This window comes from Pleurodeles waltl, chromosome 5 (assembly GCF_031143425.1).
Source record: "Pleurodeles waltl isolate 20211129_DDA chromosome 5, aPleWal1.hap1.20221129, whole genome shotgun sequence".
Taxonomy (NCBI): Eukaryota; Metazoa; Chordata; class Amphibia; order Caudata; family Salamandridae; genus Pleurodeles; species Pleurodeles waltl.
Window position 1 is genome coordinate 173,620,733 of NC_090444.1, and position 21,273 is coordinate 173,642,005.

The 21,273-nt window shown below is 43.8% G+C and overlaps 1 protein-coding gene across 3 annotated transcripts in view; it reads left to right on the top strand.

Moving 5' to 3' along the window:
* The window catches only part of BPNT1 (3'(2'), 5'-bisphosphate nucleotidase 1), a 121,893-nt gene that overhangs the window by 44,444 nt on the left and 56,176 nt on the right, over window positions 1-21,273 (top strand). For 2 of the 3 annotated variants that reach the window (XM_069233872.1, XM_069233871.1), the window contains exons 2-3: window positions 6,387-6,529; window positions 12,650-12,754. In XM_069233872.1, coding sequence (XP_069089973.1) covers window positions 6,395-6,529; window positions 12,650-12,754 — 240 coding nt within the window. In that variant the 5' untranslated portion in view covers window positions 6,387-6,394. The remainder of the gene's footprint in view (window positions 1-6,386; window positions 6,530-12,649; window positions 12,755-21,273) is intronic. The other variant, XM_069233873.1, reaches the window with a different exon arrangement.

A 21,273-nucleotide genomic window follows, 5' to 3' on the forward strand; every position in this document is an offset into this window, starting at 1 on the left:
AGTCCTGGCAAGTGGGTACACTTGCAAAGTCGAATTGGCAGTTTTAAAACTGCACACACAGACACTGCAGTGGCAGGTTTGAGCCATGTTTACAGGGCTACAAATGGGGGTGGCACAACCAGTGCTGCAGGCCCACTAGTAGCATTTGATTTCAGGCCCTGGGCACCTCTAGTGCACTTTACTTGGGACTTGCCAGTAAATCAAATATGCCAATCATGGATAAACCAATTAACAGTACACTTTACACAGAGACCATATGCACTTTAGCACTGGTTAGCAGTGGTAAAGTGCCCAGAGTCCTAAAGCCAACAAAAACAGGTCAGAAAAAATAGGAGGAAGGAGGCAAAGACTGGGGATGACCCTGCAAAAAGGGCCATTTCCAACAGTGAGTAACATGCCACTGCAGAACCCAAAAAGGATTAGTGGTGGATTAGTATAGGGAAGTATGAGTTCAGTTAAGCAGTGGACATCGAAGCTTGTTAGTTTGATTGAATAGGAAGATAGAGTGATAGACAAGGGAAGAGTCTAGAAAGTGTTATTTGGGGGATCAAATAGTAGTAAGATGAGGTTTGGATGAGTAAAAGGAGAGATGGAGGAGGAATATATGAGGGAAGAATTGAGAAAGGGATTTTTGGGAGATCATAGTAAAATGAGGTTTGGGGTGATCCGAGGAGGGATAGGGGAGGTAAGAGTCCAGAAAGGGTTATTTTAAAGCTCATCGTAGTAGAACGAGGTTTGGCATGAGTCATATTGGAGGTAGAGGATATATTGATTGTTTGCTCAATCTCGCTTGCCAGTGGCTTGCTGCTTCCATATTATCCATGTGTTCACTGTGCCACTGGATACAAGCTAGCCTGGCTGATGAAGGGTGATACCCTGAAACCGGTCCCAGGATGCTTGTTTCCGGTCCAGGGAGGACCTGCCTTGGCAGTTCGGGCTGGACTGTTCCTATGAGGAAGAGGGTCAAGACTGATTTGCACATGGCTGGGTCCAAACTGGGGTGGCATGGTGAGCAAAAGAACGATGGATTAAACCCAGATCTGTGACTGGGGGTGAGTGTTTGCATTGCTGAGTTTCCTGCTGAAGTAACAGGCCGAAACAGAGAAGATACAGCAGGAAGACATCCTTAACCTCCCCACTCCTGGAAGTCCTAAACAGGAAAATGACTTCTCTATCTGCCCTTTACCTGGATGCTTGGATTGGACATCTTGGAGGAGAAGTTGGGTAGGAGGAGGAGAGGAAGAGGTCTAGCTCGAGGACTGCTGACCTGTAAAATGGAGCTCAAACAACAGCAGAGGATGGACCCTGGGCTATTAGGCAAGGAGATAGGAATGTAAAGTATCAAAGCGCAGAGGACCTACACAGCAAGTAAAAAAGCACAAATAACTAAATTACCGGCTAAATCTGCACCAGGAAGACAGGGGTACACTGACTGACCAGTACTTTCATGCTAGCTAACAACACTTTAAAACACACACATACTAAGTGGCACTGAATGATATTAGTTTCGGGTTGCCTCACCTGCCCCGCTAGGGATAGTGGCTATGCAGGGGTTCTGTGGAGCCGCCGAGGGTACCTGCAGTGCGGCACGATGTCACTGTTCAGCTGTGCCCCAGGCAAGGCAATGGAAATGTGCCTTTCTGGTTGACTGAATTAAATGAAGATCTTTTAATAAGGCCTCTATCAAACCACGACCCAGTGTTGTCAAGGAAAAATCTGCCCACTTGTACAAGGACGTTCTAAGATGCACTTTAACTAAAAAATGATTGACTCCCACTATTGATAGCGTCGCTGTAGTGGGGTAAAGGTTATGCCAGATTTAAACAGAAGTATGCTTGGCCTGAGGAGCGAATACCAGGGCACTGAAATGCCAAACGTGAAAAGGTTGGGATACCTATAATATAGTTGGGGGACATAAACAGTTGAGATTGAGAAATATTAGCAGCTGCGGAGCAGCCCCCTTTTTTAGGGTGGGGCAGCGCACAAAGTTTGATAACTTCTGTTGGGAAGTGTAATGGATGGCAGATTCGTTTTCATTGCTTTTTCGTGATGCCCGATTACCAAACGCAGAACTCCAAAGCAGGGCGCTGCGCCCCCAGTCTCGGACATGAACCAACCCTCCAGTTCCAGCACAAGGAAGCCCGTTGCAGAGTTTTGTGTGGCATTTAGTGGGCGTGAATCGGGTTAGTCAGCCCGAATATCATAACTCCATCTAGGCGCCCTGCCAATAGTGTAATCACAGCTTTGAAATACAAACACTGGGCGAAATGAGCCTCTTTTGAGTCTGGTTCAAGTAGCAGGGGGCTGTTGTTTCAGGCAAGCCACAGTCCACGTTTATCAGCCACCCAAAGAAGTAAGTGTGTGAAGGGGTTGATGGGCCAATACCCCACGCCCAAAGATAGGGTCCAGGCACGAATAACGCAGCGCTTTCACGTGTCCAGCACTCAGTATTTCAACATCTCATGGAGATAGTCAGTCGTGTGTTTTTATCTCCTAACCGCAGTGCCTAGAAAATATGATTTCGTCAGATAAAGTATCCAGACATTATCTAGATTAAAACTACCAATCAGCCACAGCGAGGCTGACGAGTCACCGAGGGCTGTACCCTATTTAAGTCCGGGCTACGTTTGTGCAAGTGTCATTTAACTCTGTGCAAAACGACCCGAAGGCGACCTTTTGTTTCTGAGGCACAAAACCCTAAGGGGATATTACAATTCTTTTTTTTAGGTGAGTAGAATGTTTTACTACCAGTACAATGTTGCCTTTGGGTTTGCTGAGTAAAAGTACTTTTTATGTGTTCAGAGGCCTTTACCTTTGAGAAGACTGCTCATGCTGAAGCAAAGCCTGTTTTGATTTAAAAAAAAGTCTGAAAATGTATTACTGCTGCGGTTTTTTTCTAATCTTTCACTTGGCAGCTCTCGAGTGGAAGTGTTTGTAATGGCTGGTTGATATGTGAAAACAATTTTCTGACTTGAATCGCATCTCCTAACAGAGAGCAGGAGCAAGAAACTGGAAACTTAAAGATAATTCTTTGTGACATTGAACTGAGTTCGGGGCGCCCGGCTTTGGGATACGGCGTATATTTGTTCTAGTTCATCTCAGCCAGCTGAAAGGCTAGCAAGGGAATCCTGCCCTAGCCTCTGCCTCGTCCAAAGGTGGTAAGTAGTGCAGCAGCTCAGTAAAAACCACGACTGACCAATGGCGGGTTAGAAGAGGAGAGTCCCCCTCTGCCCCGTGCCAGCTCGTGTGCCTCTCCCTTAACCCACGGAGCACAAGGGATCCTCACCACCCAAGCACACGATGTGAGAGGTGACTGTAAACTATCCAGTGGCTCAAATGTCTCCGAAATGCTTCCGCAGCTCGTGGATTGGCACGAATATCACGCATGCGTGGGGAGATCTATCCGCCTTCCATTTTAGAAACGAGCCATTAGATGTGCAGGGGTCTGACAGCACAAGAATATGAAGCTGACACGTCACTAGACATCGAATATGGTTCTTGGATTCACCCTTGCTCACAAGTACTAGCTGGTGGGCCTGGTGACACTGCCAAGAGCCTGAATTTACTTTTTAGGTTTTTGTTTCGACAAGAAACTAGTTACATTATGGTTGCATTACCTCCCCTTTTTCTCGAACCAGTCATGCTCTGAGAGTAAGTAGTGCTCTTTCAGCGATCCATGCGTGAGCCTTCCAATTCTCTCTTTAAAAATAATTCAGCTCATTCAGAAATCGTAGGTGGCACACTTTTAACATAAGTATCCAACAATGTAAGTTTGCGTCGCTGCTTTTGGGGGTAATCTCTTAACTCATTATCAGTAAATATATTACTTGTTATTTTCCCAGTAACAGTCAACGTATATACTTGTGCTTTTGTCTAACTAATTTTGTGTGGTATGTGGTTTACTTACCTAAATATGACTGTCTTTAAAGTTGACCCCCATCTCTCTCGAGATCCTCAAGAGAGGGAGGAGGATTTTGGTCTGAGGCTAAGAGTGAAGTACGCAGAGAAGGTGTGTAGCTACTTGCACATTTCCCTTACACTTTTCATGTACTGGGCTGTGCTCTCAAGCGTAAGCCATGTATTTTGGATCCATTTAATTGGAACAAAACCGGGGGGACTCCGTGCACTTCCATGATTAGGGTGGACGCATCATGCCCGTCGTAACAACAGCAGAACTTTGGGGAGATTGAAGCAGTACACAGAAGGACACAATTGCATCAGAAATGTGTTGGAGAGCACGTGGCTATTTGAGAATGGCTATGCTATTCAAATGGCACGAGTAAAGGTCAGATCTAATTTTTCAGTATTTTGTTGAGTACCATTTTATTTAATGTCGGTCGCTTGCACATTGAGAGCCCTCCCATCTCCTTCCTGCTGACTTTCACCTCTTCCTCTCATCGTTCTCCTTTTCATGCCTCCGACTGTACGTGTGCCCACTTCCCACCCCATTCCTCCATGCCCTCATTACCCTTCACTCCTAATTCTATCCTAAATCCTCTTCCATCCTGCTACTACCTCCCTCATCTCTTCACATTTAGTACCTCCCTTTCCTGCTCTTCTCTCGCCTCCTACCCTCCTCTAATATCTTGTCATCCCTCCCGAATTCCACCTGTTTTATTCTCAACTCGCCCCATTGTACTCCAGTAGACTAAAAACCTCCACTCTAAGACATTCTCTACCCCCTCTCCACTTATTGCCTCCTTACATTCCCAGAGGATATCACTTTTTCTTCCTCAGTAACACTTCTTCAACCACACTTTCATCCTTCTTTCTCCAGTATTTATTCTCTAAAGCCTTTTTCATCTTAAAAGAATCGATATCTTGTAGTACTTTCTCCCATCTTGCTCCCTATAACCTCTTTTCTCTTTTATTGTCCCAGTACTTTCCTCACACATGCATCTCTCACCTCATTTTGGGCACTTAAGTCCCCTGTGTTCTCCCCTAGCACCTTTCATGCAGACCAACACTCCTCACACACCGTAAAAAGTTGTGACGGTTCTGCAACCTCCTATTTCTTCCTATCCTCTCTCAACCCAATTCATTCACCAGTTTTCATCACCATACTTCATCCCCCAATCTTTGTCATCCATGCCTTTTGCTGACCCCTTTCCAGCCTACATATCCATCTTTACCCTGCTGACTCATTGGCACCTGCTACCCCAGATTATTCCGTACTCTACCAACCTGAGAAGAAAGGTGACCCTCCACTCACACATATCTGTAAAATAGATCTGGTTTATTATTGTTTTGTTTGTTAAAGGTTTTGCAGCTTCTGCTGCTGCCGGGCGGGGGGGGTGGATGGGTGGTGATGCTCCTCCGCCCTAATGGAGGAGCCACCGCTGTCTGCCTCACTGCACTTTATTCTCATATCAGCAGACTCCTTCAGGACCAAACAACAGACTTGGATCCGTTCTTTAGTTGCCTCTCCAAAACCTCTCGTTCCTCTTAAGACATACAGACACTTAAACCATCATCATAAGACTCCTTGGCTTATCGAAGGGATGCATAAAGATGGAAACTAAAATCACTGTACTCCAGTGCCATAGGAAGAAGCGCCAATCTGCACAATAAAAACAGTCTCCAGTCAATCATGAGGAGACCTAAATTTAATAAAGAATGCAAACAAGCGACATATATTCTAAGCAGATCTCATATGTCAAATACACTATGAAGGAATCTCACAGAGTTCCGCAATCTGGAGTGCTCCACTGCTAACATTCTGCAATTGCAAAAGTCAATATGTTGGGATGACTTAGAGGGAACAAAACTTCAGCCCACCGAGACCAAGCATAAGAAAGCTATACTGGCAACGGACTCTGGACCCTGACCTCAGCCTTCTACTTCTTTAATCAGGTCAAGGCTGGTGAACCTTGAGGCTCACTGTCAGACCCTCCCTGCCACTGACCCACAAGAACATCTTGCCCTCAAAGATTGTCACAGCTCTAGCTATGATTGTTATCAAGATCTTCCTATCATCAGGCATCTTCTCCTCAGCCCTCAAGGTATCCTCGTTACAACAACTCATCAAGATCAATAATCTTCATCCCTAAATGTAACAGAAAGCAGGGGATAGGTAGCTTCTTAGTTCAGTGTGTCCACCTGTCAAAATGTTGTCTTACTTTAGCAGGACTGTCACCACCTGTTTGAAGATTCAGTGGAGATCTTACAGCTTACTCCCTTTTAGCATTGGTGACTCTTTTACAGTTGTCTGATAACCTCACACCATTCTTAGTAAATTCTGATTGCATCATGTTTCATTTTAAGAAGATCCTGATTTAAATATTAAAGTTAAATAATGGATTGGTAATTTCCTTGTTTGATGTTATTCAGTTGACCTGTACCTTCTGTTGATATTAATAATACTGAAGTGTCAGTTTCCTTTTCAGTTCTCACCATGGCCTCTTCTCCAGCTGTGCTGATGCGGCTGATGGCCTCTGCATACTCGGTGGCAGATAAAGCTGGAAAGCTTGTCAGAAGCATTATGGCTGCTGGAGACCTGGGTATAGTGGAGAAGGTACTCAAAATCTCTGTTTGTATTTTAATATTCAAAATTAGGACTGTGACTTAAAGGGTGTTGTTTGCACTAGCACTAACAGATGACTTTTTGGGGACAAATGCAAGTAAGAGTGTAGGTAACAAAGGATGTGTATGATTATGAACAGTAGTGTAATTTATTTATTTTTGCTAGGCTGTCTTGTTAAGTGCTTGCAGCACCCTGCTAATGGTGAGCAAAACTTGTTGATCGATCCAGTCCACACGGTTCTGCTCTCCATTATTGATTGCCACTCTAAATGGCTATCCCAAGTTTCTGTGCTTCAACTATTACTAAAGACTCGTTGCCTAGGAGACAGAGCACCATCAAGATACCACTAAATGTTGATGGTAAAATGAGACTAACACAATATTCAAAGGCTTTTGAGGACACTGACGGTGTGAACCATACAGACATTTGTCAATGTGCCTTTTCGTGACTGCACTATTGGACAAGAAACCAGACTCATGGGATTTTTGCTTACGTCCAATAGTGGCCAGACAACCTTCAGCATTATCGGTTTGAGGCAACTAAGCAGTTATTGAGTACATTTTACCCTGATATCGAAGATCTTTGAACACAACCAGAGCCTGTTTAATACTATAATTGTCTGACCGAGTCAGCCTTTGATGTCAAACCTTAGACTGTATACTTTTTTAAAGTCTTCTTAAAACCTAATTCCCATGTTTTAAACTGCAGATTAGTGCTGAGAAGACTGGTTCTGGCAAGTGCATGTTTTATATGTTTTGGTAGCAAAACGATATATGAAAACCGGTTTCAGTGTATTTTATTTTATCTTTATTGTTTTCTCTTCTGTAAACACGTGGTTGCTTCAGCGCGTATACATGGAGCCGGGCGTGGGGGAATAAAACGAAGGAACAGCCAGAAGTCCTTTTTGTTGAGTTAAGTCCACATGCGTGGCAGACCGGGTAGGTCTTCAAGTGTCTGTGGTACTTTCTGAAGTCTCCCTCAAGGCGAAGAGGAAAAGGTAAGGAGTTAGCTATGAGATCGAAAAGACTATCTCTGGTGTCATTTGTTTCTCAGTGGAAACAGGCAGAAATGGTTGTGCAACACCAGCCTTGGGAATCTGTTCAGTTTGTGGTGATGGAATAAGTGCCCATTGCACCTGCTGCTCTTAAATAGTTGCTACATAACCCAAAATTGTGTGGTGGTGGCTCGCTTGTTCTTAGTCAACAAACATAAAGACAGCTAATAATATTATCTGGCCTTTACATAGAAGTATTAGGCTTGCATGGAGTGGTGAAGACAGAACGGTTACACGGGGTAAACTCATTCGTTCTTGTGCTTTAAGGGCAGCAACTTACCAAGTGCTTCTTCTCTCTCTGCCATGTGCATGGTGCTCATGTGCCTAGGGACTCAGTCTTGCTCTACTGGTGCTAGTCTGCTTTTGGTGGGTCTTCGGGAGGGGGCTTGGGACATGAAACCCTGCCCAAAATGTTGGCATCCTTCAGCCTAGCAAGAGTAGGTGAAATTGTGACCTTTAGAAGATGGTGTAGTTTCTGCTCGTATTACCATCATTGATACCTCTTCTTTCCTGGTTCTTGAGCTATATTTGTACAACAGTAGGCTGTTCCACTGCCTTTAAAAAGATGCATGGCTACAGCTCATGTCTCTAATTCCTCTTCTTGCTCATTTGCCATCATTTTACTCATTTGACAGCATCTATGCCTTGCGCATGTTGCCATTTTGAGATCATCTTAGATTACCCCACTTTATCAGTACATGCGGATACTGCCCTTCTGGTTAGGTGGGCGCTGTGTTGCTGCCATATGTTTTAGTTGTACTTATACGTCCTACACCTATTTCTCGCACTCCTCCTCCAATCCGTCCCAGTGCTAACATGCTTTTTTATATGATTAATGGATTCAGTAACTGAATGGTTCTGACCCCTCTAATTTGGTTTTTTGAATTTTTTATTTTGGGGTGTCAATCTTTTTTTGAGAGAAGAAAAATGTATCCGTCGGACTTTAAAGATGAGTATGCCCATCATTACATTTCTCTTGATTACATCAATGTAAGTAAACATTCAAAATCACAATTTCAATTGCATTCTCCTATTATCTTTAAGAAATGTGTAATTATTCAACCCTGAATGTGCCCTAGAGAAAGTCACCTACAAGCCTCCCTACCAAGCTTGTGAGGATGGTGTGGTGCTGAAGGGAGAAGAGCCCACCGGGGTATTATGAACATACTGCTGTATTCCTTGCATTCACAATTGGGTTAACAGACTCCAATAGTGATAAGCCAGGCCAAAATGGGGTGATAAGCATCATGTCTGAGATTTTATGAATATGACAGCTAGACCCTGTGTCATTATTGCCACCCTGACCCAACGTCTTATGCATCACTGACGGATAAGATGCCTCTGCTTCAGCCTTGGGAGAAAATATGTGATTTGCCTTTATGATTAATTGCCATTCTCACTGGATGTCATAGTGATGCTTCAGCTTTGAATGCGAGCAAGTCCTTTTTAGGTCTCGCATTACACATTGCATGCGATGTGCTTCAGGATGTATGTTTTACTATTCAGGGGGCTTACCACCTGCCCCCAGCATACCATTGGTTGTTTTTGTTGTCACTCTCACTTGCTGTCTTTTGATTGCTTAGCTCTCAAGGCTTCCTTCCCTTTCTTGTGTTAGCATGGACCAAGTACATGTGTTCTTCCTCTTCTTTTTGTAATACACTATTTTTTCGTCCTCTCTGCGCTTCATGCTTTCTATTATTCCACATAATTAAATTACATTTTAATTTTTTAAGCGTTTCTGTGGTATTTTTCCTGGACATGCAATCTGCTTTCCTACTTTTAACAGTGGCATTCTAAACACGCCTTTTCTTTACATTTTGTTTGGTGTATTATTAGCATACAATGACGAATGCTTTCAAAAGATGCACTTTTTATTTTCCACGGGGTGTTCTTGCTTTCAAAAGATGTGCTTTTATTTTACATTGGGTTTTATTTAAAATAAATCAGTTTATGGCATTGCATATATTTGCACGTCTTTCCAGTAATTTGACATTTTCAAATGTTTTCCAGCTTATTTATGGTGCTTTCACTACATCTACTGTCTCTCAATGCATTAGTAATATTGAGCCACCACCCGGACAGATTACATTATGCTTTGTAATTACAAAACAAGGATGTTTTGAAAAATTCACACAGTGACAATCACACATTATACCTTAGATTTACTTTTACATTTTCTTTTTATTATCACTTTAACTTTACGAATGCTTTCAAAGCTAGAATCTGCTTTAATTTTACATTTTCATTTGTTTAACGTTATTCATTTCATGCCAGTGCAAATATTTGCACCCTCTGTGTTACTTCCACCACTCGGTCCTTCTCGATTTCCCCCCCCCCCCCCCCCTACCCCCACCACCCACTTTAAAAGAAACTACAATAACTTATTTTGTTATTTTTAATTAAACAATCCAACTTGGAACAGAACATGAAAATAATAAAAACAAAATTTTGGAAAACACGTACCGGTGTGTTGCATATGCTGAAAAAATGACATGGATGCAGTGGCTGTGCCATAACACTTAGTTGTTTTGAGTTTCCTCTTTGGAGATGTTTCACGGAATACCTAAAAGAACATCAAAGACTGTAGGTCCCAAAGGAGATACCTATTGACTTTGCCAATGCTTGTTAATTTGTTGTAGCTACTATTGTCACCTCATTGGTGCCGTACCACAGTCCTGAATAATTAATATCAATTTACCCCTCAGATGAACTTTTTCCTGCTTTCAAACTGCCTGGTATATCATCTCTTACGTAGTATTACTCATCTCAGTAGTTAGTGTCTACATCAAATTCACCAATCCCTTTTAATTATGAGTTGGTATGCCATGTACTCTTTCAGTCGGGGCAGCTTTGAGGCAACAATACCTCTTTATCCAAAAATCTCTTTTTTGGCCATTACTCGAGACATACCTTTAGGGAGTCACATGACCCCCAAGATGTGAGTGTTTGCCACTCTGGCCAATTCTTCCACATGCTCCACTGGCCTTCCAGCTCTATCAAGGATCCTACAGCAGAGACCTTAAATTCTTAATAGGTTTTCTCCCCATACTGCAATGAATACACTGCCCATTCAAGAACATCCACCTGGGAAGTCACCTATTCTACTTTATGTTCCGATTACATCAGATGCAGGTTTTATAATGACTACGTTTTTCAATGCCTGAAACTTTCTTGTTGACGGATGTAGTGCTTGAGATTTCACAACACCTCCAGGATCTGCACCTCACTATATGAAAGCCACGTATTAGAGGACTCTCCCTGCCTCTCCTGTAGATGCGTTATCCTTACTTTGTACATGGAGAGTTTGAGGACTGAAGAAGTTTTTTTTTACTCTGTCTTTCTTACCCTTGTCTTCCTTGGATGGCATGGTGCTCCAGGCAGATCAGCATTGAGAAGTGGGCATCTCCCGCTGTGGATGTTTCTACTCTTTGAACTACTCATCCTTCACACTCAGCCAGTCTTGCAGCAGGCACTCCTCCATTGGTTTGTCGGTCCCAGCGTGATGTGTGATTCTTCTGGATCTACCCCACGGGTCTCATCCCAGCCACAGCTGTGGGATATTTTGGGGCTATGTCATAGGTATTTCATTTTACCATCCACATCACTAGTTTGCATACTTCTGACTCACCAGACTGGTCCAGAACCAGCAACGGCGTCCCCATTTCTAGTCCACCCTCACTGCAGCCCCAGCCTCACACCTTCAATAATCCTTGGTGGGTGTCATCTTGCCTCTGATTGGTTCCAAGAGGGTTGCAGTGGTTACCAAACCTCCAGATGTTTTCTCAACTTCCCTCCCAGTCTCCAGCTGATGCCTAGGACCTCACAAGAAAGCAAATTATATTATATTAGGAACTTAGTATTTCTCTGTGAGGTTGTGATACTCAAGGTGAGAGCTCAACTGTCTGAGAATGGTTTCACTTGCAGAGCTGTAGTAATGTCAACGTTAGTATTCATGTGAGATATTAATAGGTATTTTTAGTCATTTAAACCTGATCAGTGATACCATGTGTTTAAACACTGGCATAAATTGAATTATCCACAATAACAAGTAGAGTGTGTTACTGAAGACCTTTTTTTCAGATTTCTTAATATTCCTTTAAAAGACAGTTACCACCCACGCCAAATTCTTTGTCCAGAGCAGGAGAGCCAAGGATGATCATACCTACTGAGAAAATAATATCCTAGGAATTCAATAGAAATAAATACAGCCGTCCTTACTCCAGCAAAAACAACCTCTTTCCAAGCTGCCAGATCGCACAATAGATGTGAACCTTCAGCCCTTGTTTCTCTCTCCAGTATGCTACACTAACTCAGAAAATATAAAGTCAGTGCAGCATATTCTAATGAAAGTTCAAGTTGTGTTTCAGTCTCCTGTTGGAAAAAAAACCTCTGAGCTATAACTTAAAGCTCACTGTAAATGTTTTAAGTTTTGATTGTGGAATCAGCAATCAACCACAGGATCCCGAACTTCTCTTCAAATTCACCACTACAGGAGTGAGAACATGGGGGAAAACATCGAAAAGCAGTTTCAAACCTTTGATAGAATTCCTACAGTTTCAAGAGTTTAAAATGAAGTTGAAACAGTTCTAACCCTCACTTACGTCATTTCACTTGGCTGAACACAGCTGCTTCTAACCTTTCTGTAGATGAGCCCTATTTTGTGACTGGAAGCTCTAGACTTAGTCATTATGTCTTGCTTCATATGGAGCTTAAAAATTGTCCAAAGAATTCTCTGCTAGGGTTGGAAGTGATCTACCATGCTTTTTAGGTAGGAGTTCATTTGTGAGGAATGATGCTGTGCCTGTCATTCAGATAGGTGTTGATGCTTTGTTATCTTGAACGTATAGTTACAGATGCATTGAATTTGACTTAATTCTCATTTGACATTAGCATGAATTTGGGGTTGGTAGTTTTTCTTCTTTATGCATGTTTTTACAACAGTTTGGAAAGACATGGAAAAATATAATATCTAGCTCTTTCTGATGTTTGGTTATTGTGGAATGGTGTAGATTCATATTTTGACCCTATTAGCTTCTTTAATTGCATTCATGACAAACCCTTATCTCTTACAGAGTGGAGCCAATGACCTGCAGACAAAAGCAGACCGAGTAGTACAAAAATGCATATGCACATCGCTAGCACGGAAGTTTCCCCTCTTGACCATCATTGGAGAAGAGGTTTGTATTATAGTTTCTTTTTATCTGTGGTGTTTAGAGATCTTAGGCCTCGAATAGTAGGGTTGTGTACTAAGGGAAAGGTCCATATGAGGGCTATATTCCGATAGGTTTATATATAACCTTAGAAAGACTATACAGGAAGATGTGGGAAAATCAATCCTTGGTTGTTCAGTAGATTGATGTTAGAGGGTGGGTCTTAGATCTTTCTGAAACAAGGTGAGGGAGGGCAAAGTGTCTGTGATGCGGGCTTCATTCCAGGTAAGAGCTTGGTTTATTTGACTGATGTGTACTTCCCAATGCTAAATATTTCAAAGAAACAGAAAGAGGGGCAAAGTGCAGAAGGATGGTTTAGTCTACCAAGACTGTAGATCTGTGTCCTAAGACAAACAATCATAAAAAATTGTGCTTTTACCTGCCTTTAAGTTGCTTTCTATAAATTACATTTTTAACACCGACAAATAAGGAAAATAAATGAATGATCACTAACTGGACTGTGTTTTTCCAAAAACAAAACAACCCTTTGAGCAACCGAAAATGTAGTTTCACATCAACCAGTCCATATATTCTCAGGTAGTCCTTTATCCGTACTGTAGCTCTTGAGAGTCACAGTATCACCCTGATCATACAGTGCTTCCCAGATTACAGCAATGTTCTTCGATTGCAACAGCTGAATTTTGTCTTTGGTTACAGTAGTAACTCTTGTATACAACGTAACCAACAAGTGTTTTGTCATATGTGGTATGGTCACCTACGACTTCATCAGGGTGTACATCCAATCCAGTCATAAGTATGTATAGAATTAAATCGTAAGTCTTAATTAAGAATCAATTTGGGTATTTTTATCTATCCGATGAAAATTAAATTTAGTAAGTACAAGTAGTTTGTGTAATCTCGAAGTGGTGTGACAGGTCCAGACATGGAGTGTGCTGAAAACAGTGTGTGAGCTAGCATTCTACCCTTTCAAAAACATTTCGAAGTATGCTAAAATACAATGGCACGTTGTAGGTATGCTTCAATCCAGTGCCATACATTCAGTACATGTGTAAATAGTGAAAGTTGTTGATTGTTTTTGGAAATGTGTTAAAGCTATGTGAAGTAAAGAATGTAAGCTGGATTCCCTCTTAGGCACTCACAGATTTATAGATAGGGTAAATGAGACTTAAGCACATAAAGTGTTTTTTCTGGGAATCGCACATTTTGGTGAGGGGGGAAGCCACAATTAAGTCTTCTGCTTGCGTAGTTTGTGGTTAGGCAACATCCTCTTCCTACATGCCCCACCTCCTTAGTTCCATACTTTTCTTTGACCCATACAGAGTAGATTTGAATCAGGGTCCAGTTTGTGTGACTTCAAATTAAGGCATTCCAATCTTCACCAAGGGAAAGTGATATTGAGATGATTCCTTCTGCTCACTGTTGCCTTTGCAACCAGTGTATACCTGAGATACATGACTCAGTGGTTTTGAGGTGGAGTCAGAACTGTGTCCCACTTCTGCTCAACATGTGGGTACTATCCTGAAAGCCTCTCCTGCTTCCTACCTTCATCCTTTCTTCACTGTTTGATTTGTGCTTAGTCTAAAATATGATCCAAACAATGAAGTAACATTTTACATGGGATCCTGTACCACAGAGCCCACTGGTTGCAGTCTGTAGTTTCTAATAACAGTGCACTCACAGGGGGCAGTCCTGCTTGCTACTAGTGCTGGAAAAGCAAGGGCAAACCTAGGATCTTTGCTTATCCTGAGGCAGGGGCTAAGGGTTCAAATGGTAAGTTCATCATCATGACCATCATGGAAGCACCCACAGCCTACAAAATCAGAGGAGACAGTGTCAGAGATGACACAGTCTCATGTAGTAACAGTAAGGTGCTTCTCCCTGTCTCTCTAATTGTTAATGAGCAGGAAGTTCCCTTATATTGAGCATCTTCCTGGAGAATGCTTGTTCTTAAGTGCCTTTCACAGCTGTCTTCACAATCCTTACAAATAGCTTGTTCATTGCTAGAGTGCTGCAAAGTCTTTTTTCCTGATGAGCTGGACCCCAGCTCTGTATGACTGGTAAATTCCTTTCTACACTCTGTCACAGAAGTACCTTCTCAAGTCCAGACCCTACTCCTGGATGTGGCAGGGAGAATAAAGCCTGAGGGATCCTACTCTCGGATCTCTGCTCCTTCAACCATGCTGGTATGTGGTCTTCTCTGAAGAGGAGTGAATTATTGAACATTCTTTTGGTCAATGAGGCCAGTCTTTTATCACTGCCTGATGAACTGGCTGATCTGGTTAGGGTGTCTGTTACTTTTGAATCTTAGGTACCCCTCCAGTCCTGGGGCATATTTCCTGCACGTTCGCTGCATTATCAGTGCATGAGGAGAACCTGGTGTCCTCCCCTGTCTCTTGGTATCTGTCCATATCCAGGAGCTAGGAGGCAACCCCTGCCAAGGGTTGCAGGTACCCCAGGTTATAGATTAATGCTACCACTACTGTCAGACTGCCACAGGCTGGGCAGAGAGGGCAGTAAGCTACTTTGTGTGAAAGATGAATGCACTTTGTATGCCTCTTCAACCTCCAAGCCAAGTTCTAGGTTTACAGTCCATGCAAATGGGGATACAGTCACTGTAAGGGTGTGATTGTCATGTTAACTGAGGTAGAAATCAAATAACCTTCAGCAACTTTCTAATTTCTTACCAGGATATCACTGTAAGGCAGAGAAGCACGCTCTCCTTAGCAATGAAGAAGACTTTACATCCCGGCAGTGACAAAGATGTTCCCTCATAAGTGGACTTCCTGCTCTATACAAACCTTGCCCTCAGACATGAACCTTGGGTAGGCACAGTGAAAGGCCTCATTCAAGTAAAATCCCAAATACTAGTGCTGTATGTGCTTCCCATGCCTCCCTTTCCGTGTTACTCATGCACCTCACCAGGCTGACCTGTGTACCATGCCCCAATACCAGTGGGCTCTGGAGCCAAGTATAAATCAAAGGCAAACTAGTATCAATCTAAATTGAAAACAAAGTTTCACACACTGCCAGGTCACTCATAATCAACCTGGATACTGATTTCACCCTAAAGGAACAAATCGCTAAAACTAAGTGGTGTTTGTACCTGCTCTCTCTGCTGAAGAAAGTGGAACCATTGCTCTGAGAAAGCAACTTCAGAACTACTGTCCAAGCTCTTGTGTTCTTGACTCTGCATGGTGGCAAAGCCCTTCTCTGAAGCCGTTTTATACTCCACATAGGCTTCCTTTTATGGCATCTTACATGCTGCAGCACACTTAATCAACAGTATGAAAACATACACCCACATCACCCCGACACTGACTTTCACTGGCTTCCCTTCCCAGTCAGCACTTTTCTTAAATTTAGCTGCATTGCCTACAATCCATTTCGACCGGCACCCAACCCCTCACCTACAGAATCCGACTGGACACACACACATGTAAAAAGGAACATAACAAAATTAATGTAATCTAAAATGAACTTTCATATTTTAAAATGGCCATCTATAAATATGATAAAGGTTACAGTTATTTCTGTTTGTGGAAATTATCTGTAAGGAAATTAAGCTTGTCTTGCAAGTTCACAAAGAAACCCAGATAGCTCTTGAGAAGTTAGAGTATTTCATCTCAAAGGTCAAATTTTTCTAAATTTACCACCATTGTACGTAAAACAAAGCAGTGCTCATGATCCTCTTTCCCAGCAGGTTAGGAAATGTGGGTGCTGAAAACAGGGCTATAAAAAGTCACACACTCTCTTTAAAAGAGGTTGGAGAGCTGTGTGCAAGAGTGTCCTTGACATGCTTTTGCCATCCATTACATATGTGTCCACACCCATCCCACACAGTTTCTGTTTTCCAGAGTTCAGGCAAGAAACAGCTTTCTCTGTACCTCATCCTGTCTAGAGATTCCCAGTTCAAATGGCCTTGTGCATATCTGCGGTCCCATTCGTTCAACTTTGGTTAGGAGGTCCTTAAATGTGTCTAACTAGGAATTGGGCATGACTCAATCCAAAAAGATCTAAATTGCAGTCTGGGTCTTGGAATTTCTTAATTGGTTGACATTACTGTCCATGCTGCTGAAGCAAGTGCAACTTTGGCATTCATTTCTGCAGTTATTACATTCGGCACACCGTTGGAGAGCACATTTCGTACCATCAGATTCATGGACTCTGAACTCTCTTAGACACAGAGCTACTTATAAACCACCAAAGGTAATTCTTCTAGGCCTGCGGCCCTGGGGCCTTGTTTCCTCTTCTCCAGGAGTATATTGTTCATGTTTTTCTCCACAGCAGAACAGCAATATTCCGTTTAAACAATCGGGAGGGAACTTTGGTCCCAGTGTACCAAGATCAGGTGAGAAACCGGTCAGTGTGGTATATTGGCAGGGGCTCTTAAAACTTTATTTTTTGTTAATGTTTATGAGATGGGAAGTGTTTTGTGACCCTTCTGTGTAGTGTCTACAAGGAAGAAGCCCTGCAAGAAACAGATGTTTATCACTGCGTTTTCACTTCTTACATGTGAACATATTTTTTAAAGTAGTCCCTGTTCCTTAAATGGGTAGGGGCTGCTTTAAAAATGTTCACATATTTAAAGAATTGACACTAGGAGGCACATACAGGGGTTCTGTGAACCATTGCTCTCTCTGAGGCTGTCCACCAGTATTCACAAAGTGAAAGCTGCCCCACGGAACAACTTCCTCTTTGAAAACTGGTTAAGACCTCAAGTTCACTGACATTATAAGGGTTGGGAATTGCAATTGTGATTGCAGATCATTGATACAAATATGAGGGGAACGCCACTTACAAGCCCTCTCCTATTTGTGTAAGAATGGGTAGCAAAACCTATTTGTGAGTCGGAAAACCTTTTCTGACTCACAAACTGGCTATCGTACAAAGAGACTAGTGATTTTGCAGTTCTACAGCTCGCGATGTTGACAATCACAGGTTTGCGACTACAAACTCACTTAGTTCATCAGGCCCCCACACTTTTTCTCTGCCCATTTAGATTTGGATTGTCCTCGTACAAAAACAACATTTTCTATTTGGCGCCCCAGCTGTAGAGGAAAATAAATGTCAGCAGATTTACACAGCAAACTGAAACATGCTCCTAACAAATGGGAAATTCTATCTAAGGCCCTCATTTTGACATTGGCGGTAAATACCGAATACCGCAGCGGTGACTGCCGCCAACATACCGCCGTTTAGGGGAACATTCTTTCGCCAGATAATGACAAACACACAAGACCGACAAAAACCAGCCACAACCACAAATCCACCAGACCCAACGAACGTGATAAACTGTCAGAACTAGCACCCATATCGTTATGCCACCAAAACAACGCCCCCCCCCCTAATAATGACCCACGAATCACCACAGTAGACATTCAAAGGCAGTAAACCATTGGCAGAGCACACCGCCAAGGAGGGAATGGCCAACCAAAACAAGACATCATTGGCCAGAACAAAAAAAACAAACCTTACACAAATACACTCGCCCCACATACCCACCACCAGCACCATAAACACCCCCCCAACAACACCCAGAAACTTTAGCAAACACAAGAAGACCGCTACACCTTGCCATGTCAATCCCAGAGACAACTGCACACACATACCACAACTACCCATACATCCATCACGCACCACACACACCACCACATCACACATCACCCTCTGCACAACACACACACACAACACCCATGTCACACAAAGGCTCCCCTGTTTCACTGATGAGGAGTTGCGGATCATGGTGGATGAAATAGTCAGGGTAGAGCCACAGCTGTTTGGAGCACAGGTACAGCAGCTCTCCATTGCCAGGAAGATGGAGCTATGGCGGAGAATCGTGGACAGGGTGAACGCCGTGGGACAACATCCACACACAAGGGATGTGCATTCTATTGCAGCAAGGCACCAGCTCGCAATCAGGAGGACCGGCAGTGGACTCCCACCTCCACCCCCACAGCTGACAGCATGGGAGGAGCAAGTCATGGCAATACTACATCCTGAGGGACTCACTGGAGTAGCCGGAGGACTGGGCACTGGTGAGTCACCATTAACAACCTACCACCCCCATACTTGCATGTCATCTCACCCCCTCACCCTGACTCCCTTCACCCCACTCAGTGCACTACCCCAATTACCACACCTAAATGTCAACTCCTGCATGCCATACCCACTGCAAGCACATCCCTCACAGCTCTGCATTCACACCCGCCACCAGTGCATGCACAGCATGGAGAACTACCAATCCCACAATACACCACCATACACTACCAAAGGTGGGAGGACAACACCAATATCAATATGGGAAAAGCTAGAAATGAGAAATATGTCGGACAAGTACCCTAACACATCACTTACATCACCCCAGGTGCCCCAGCCAATGTCGGCGGTGAGAAGGTGCCACAGCTACCCAGTCCCCCACCAGAAGATGCCCTCAGTGATGACAGCAACTCTGGAGGTCTCGATCTGGATGAATTCCCTGGCCCATCTGGGACCATTGGTCAGTCGGCTACCACATCCCAAAGCCAGTCCACCACAGGCCCCCCTCCCTCAGACTCAAACACCACAGCAGCCAGCCAATGCCCCCAAATCTCTGTCCCCAGGATACGTCAATCAGTAGTGTTCCGGCCTATACAGAGACCCGAGTCCACACCACATAGGAAAGACAATGAGGGTCCTGGTGTCAGTGGGAGTGGGCATACAGTTCAGGGGACACAGGCACAGGGGGGCAGGGACAGTCGGAGGACAGCTGTGCGCCAGAGGGAGGACAGGCCCAGTGAACTGACTGCCCAAGAGGCACTCACAAATGTCCTGGGGCCATACCAAGAATCCCAGGCAGGATGGGTCAGGTGCTCAACATAATGCAGGAGAACCAGTGGCTGCAGTGAGAACACCACCAGGAGGTCATGCGGCCTTGAATACCACCATGGCCTCCATTGCAGGGGTCCTGGGTGACATGGCGGACATCATGCAGGAGTACACAGCACACCAGCGGGCCCTTACCACTAGTCACTGTACTGACCAGTCCTCCACATCTGCTGCAGCTGGTGGACAGGAGACCCTGCCACAGGACTCACAGGCCACCAGCACCCCCCCCCCCTGCAGAAGTTGAACCATCCTGCAAACGTTCCCTGCGACCCAGACAGACACCAGAGACAGTTGCCAAGACGCAAGACTAAGACTACCACCAGGAAATGAGCCCCTCCAGAATGTCCCCCTTGTGTCCCACTGTGTCACCTTGTTCACTTTGGACTGCCATTGCTCCTCTTCCTGTGGCCCCTTGGACACTGGACCTGTGCTACAAACGAAGTGGCCCACTACACTGGACTTTTCCCAACCATGACCCCACTTTATTGCACTTTGCATTGAATACCTTATGTACAGATAAACACCCTTGGACACAACGTGAGTAATAGTGCTTTATCAGAAAGAAATGTACAATGTATTGAACTGTACTGAACTGCATGATCCTGTGCAAATGTCCGGTAATGTGTGAATCCATCCTACATATGTGTCTCAGCAGTCTGTACACATCACATCAGTACACTGTTGTAACCACACCAACATTTGCAATAGGGGAAGACATAGGTGACAGTTAATTGGGATGCAAAGGTAGTGACCTGCATTATACTACAGCCACACAGCACGTCACTTAAATGGAGAAATGTAAAGATCAACAGCCTTAACTGAGTGTCTTTGGAAGTACTGTTGAATGATATGTGCCCTGCTATCCACATCCTCCTCTTCCTCCTCGTCACTGTCGTCAGTGTCCACTGGTGCATTGTCACTCCCCTCCTCCTGCAGATAGGGCACATGGCGCCTGAGGGCCATATTGTGCAGAATGCAGCACACCACCACAATCTGGCAGACCTTCCTAGGGGAGTAGCATAGGGGTCAACCTGTCAAATGGAGACACCTAAACCTGGCCTTCAGGAAACCAAAGGTGCGTTCCACAATCCTCCTGGTATGCCCATGAGCATCATTGTGCCTACAATGTTTATCGTTTCTATGCTGACTCAGTACTTGTTGTTCCCATGGGATCTCTTGAGGAGACCTCGTTGTTGTCTCTAGGCGCATTTGAGCACATTTTCAGACTTTGTAAGAATCACAAGCTAAGTTGTTGCAGACATCACCAGTAGTAATATTGTAAGTAATCATATGGGTTAGCTTATCCCATTTCTCATCCGTTACCTCTTGGCAAAACCTGCAGTATTCATATGGGGAAAAGTATGACAACACGTCACTCCTTTGAACTGCTCCATCTTCATTGGTGGCATTAACGATTTGCAGCAAAACACTGGCAGGAGTTGGTATAGCAACCGAACAAGTGGAGATAACATCAACGGGACTTTGCATGTTGTTCATGCAAAAGTCCGATCTGTTGAGTATGACTCGTGCCAGATGAGTCAAAACATTTTTGGTCAAGTGCAGTAAAGATGTTGATCGGCGTGGTCGGTCAGTCATTTCGGAGCTAGGGGCTTTCAGTCTCTCCCGACCTCACATGCACATACCAGAAGGGAGACTGTACA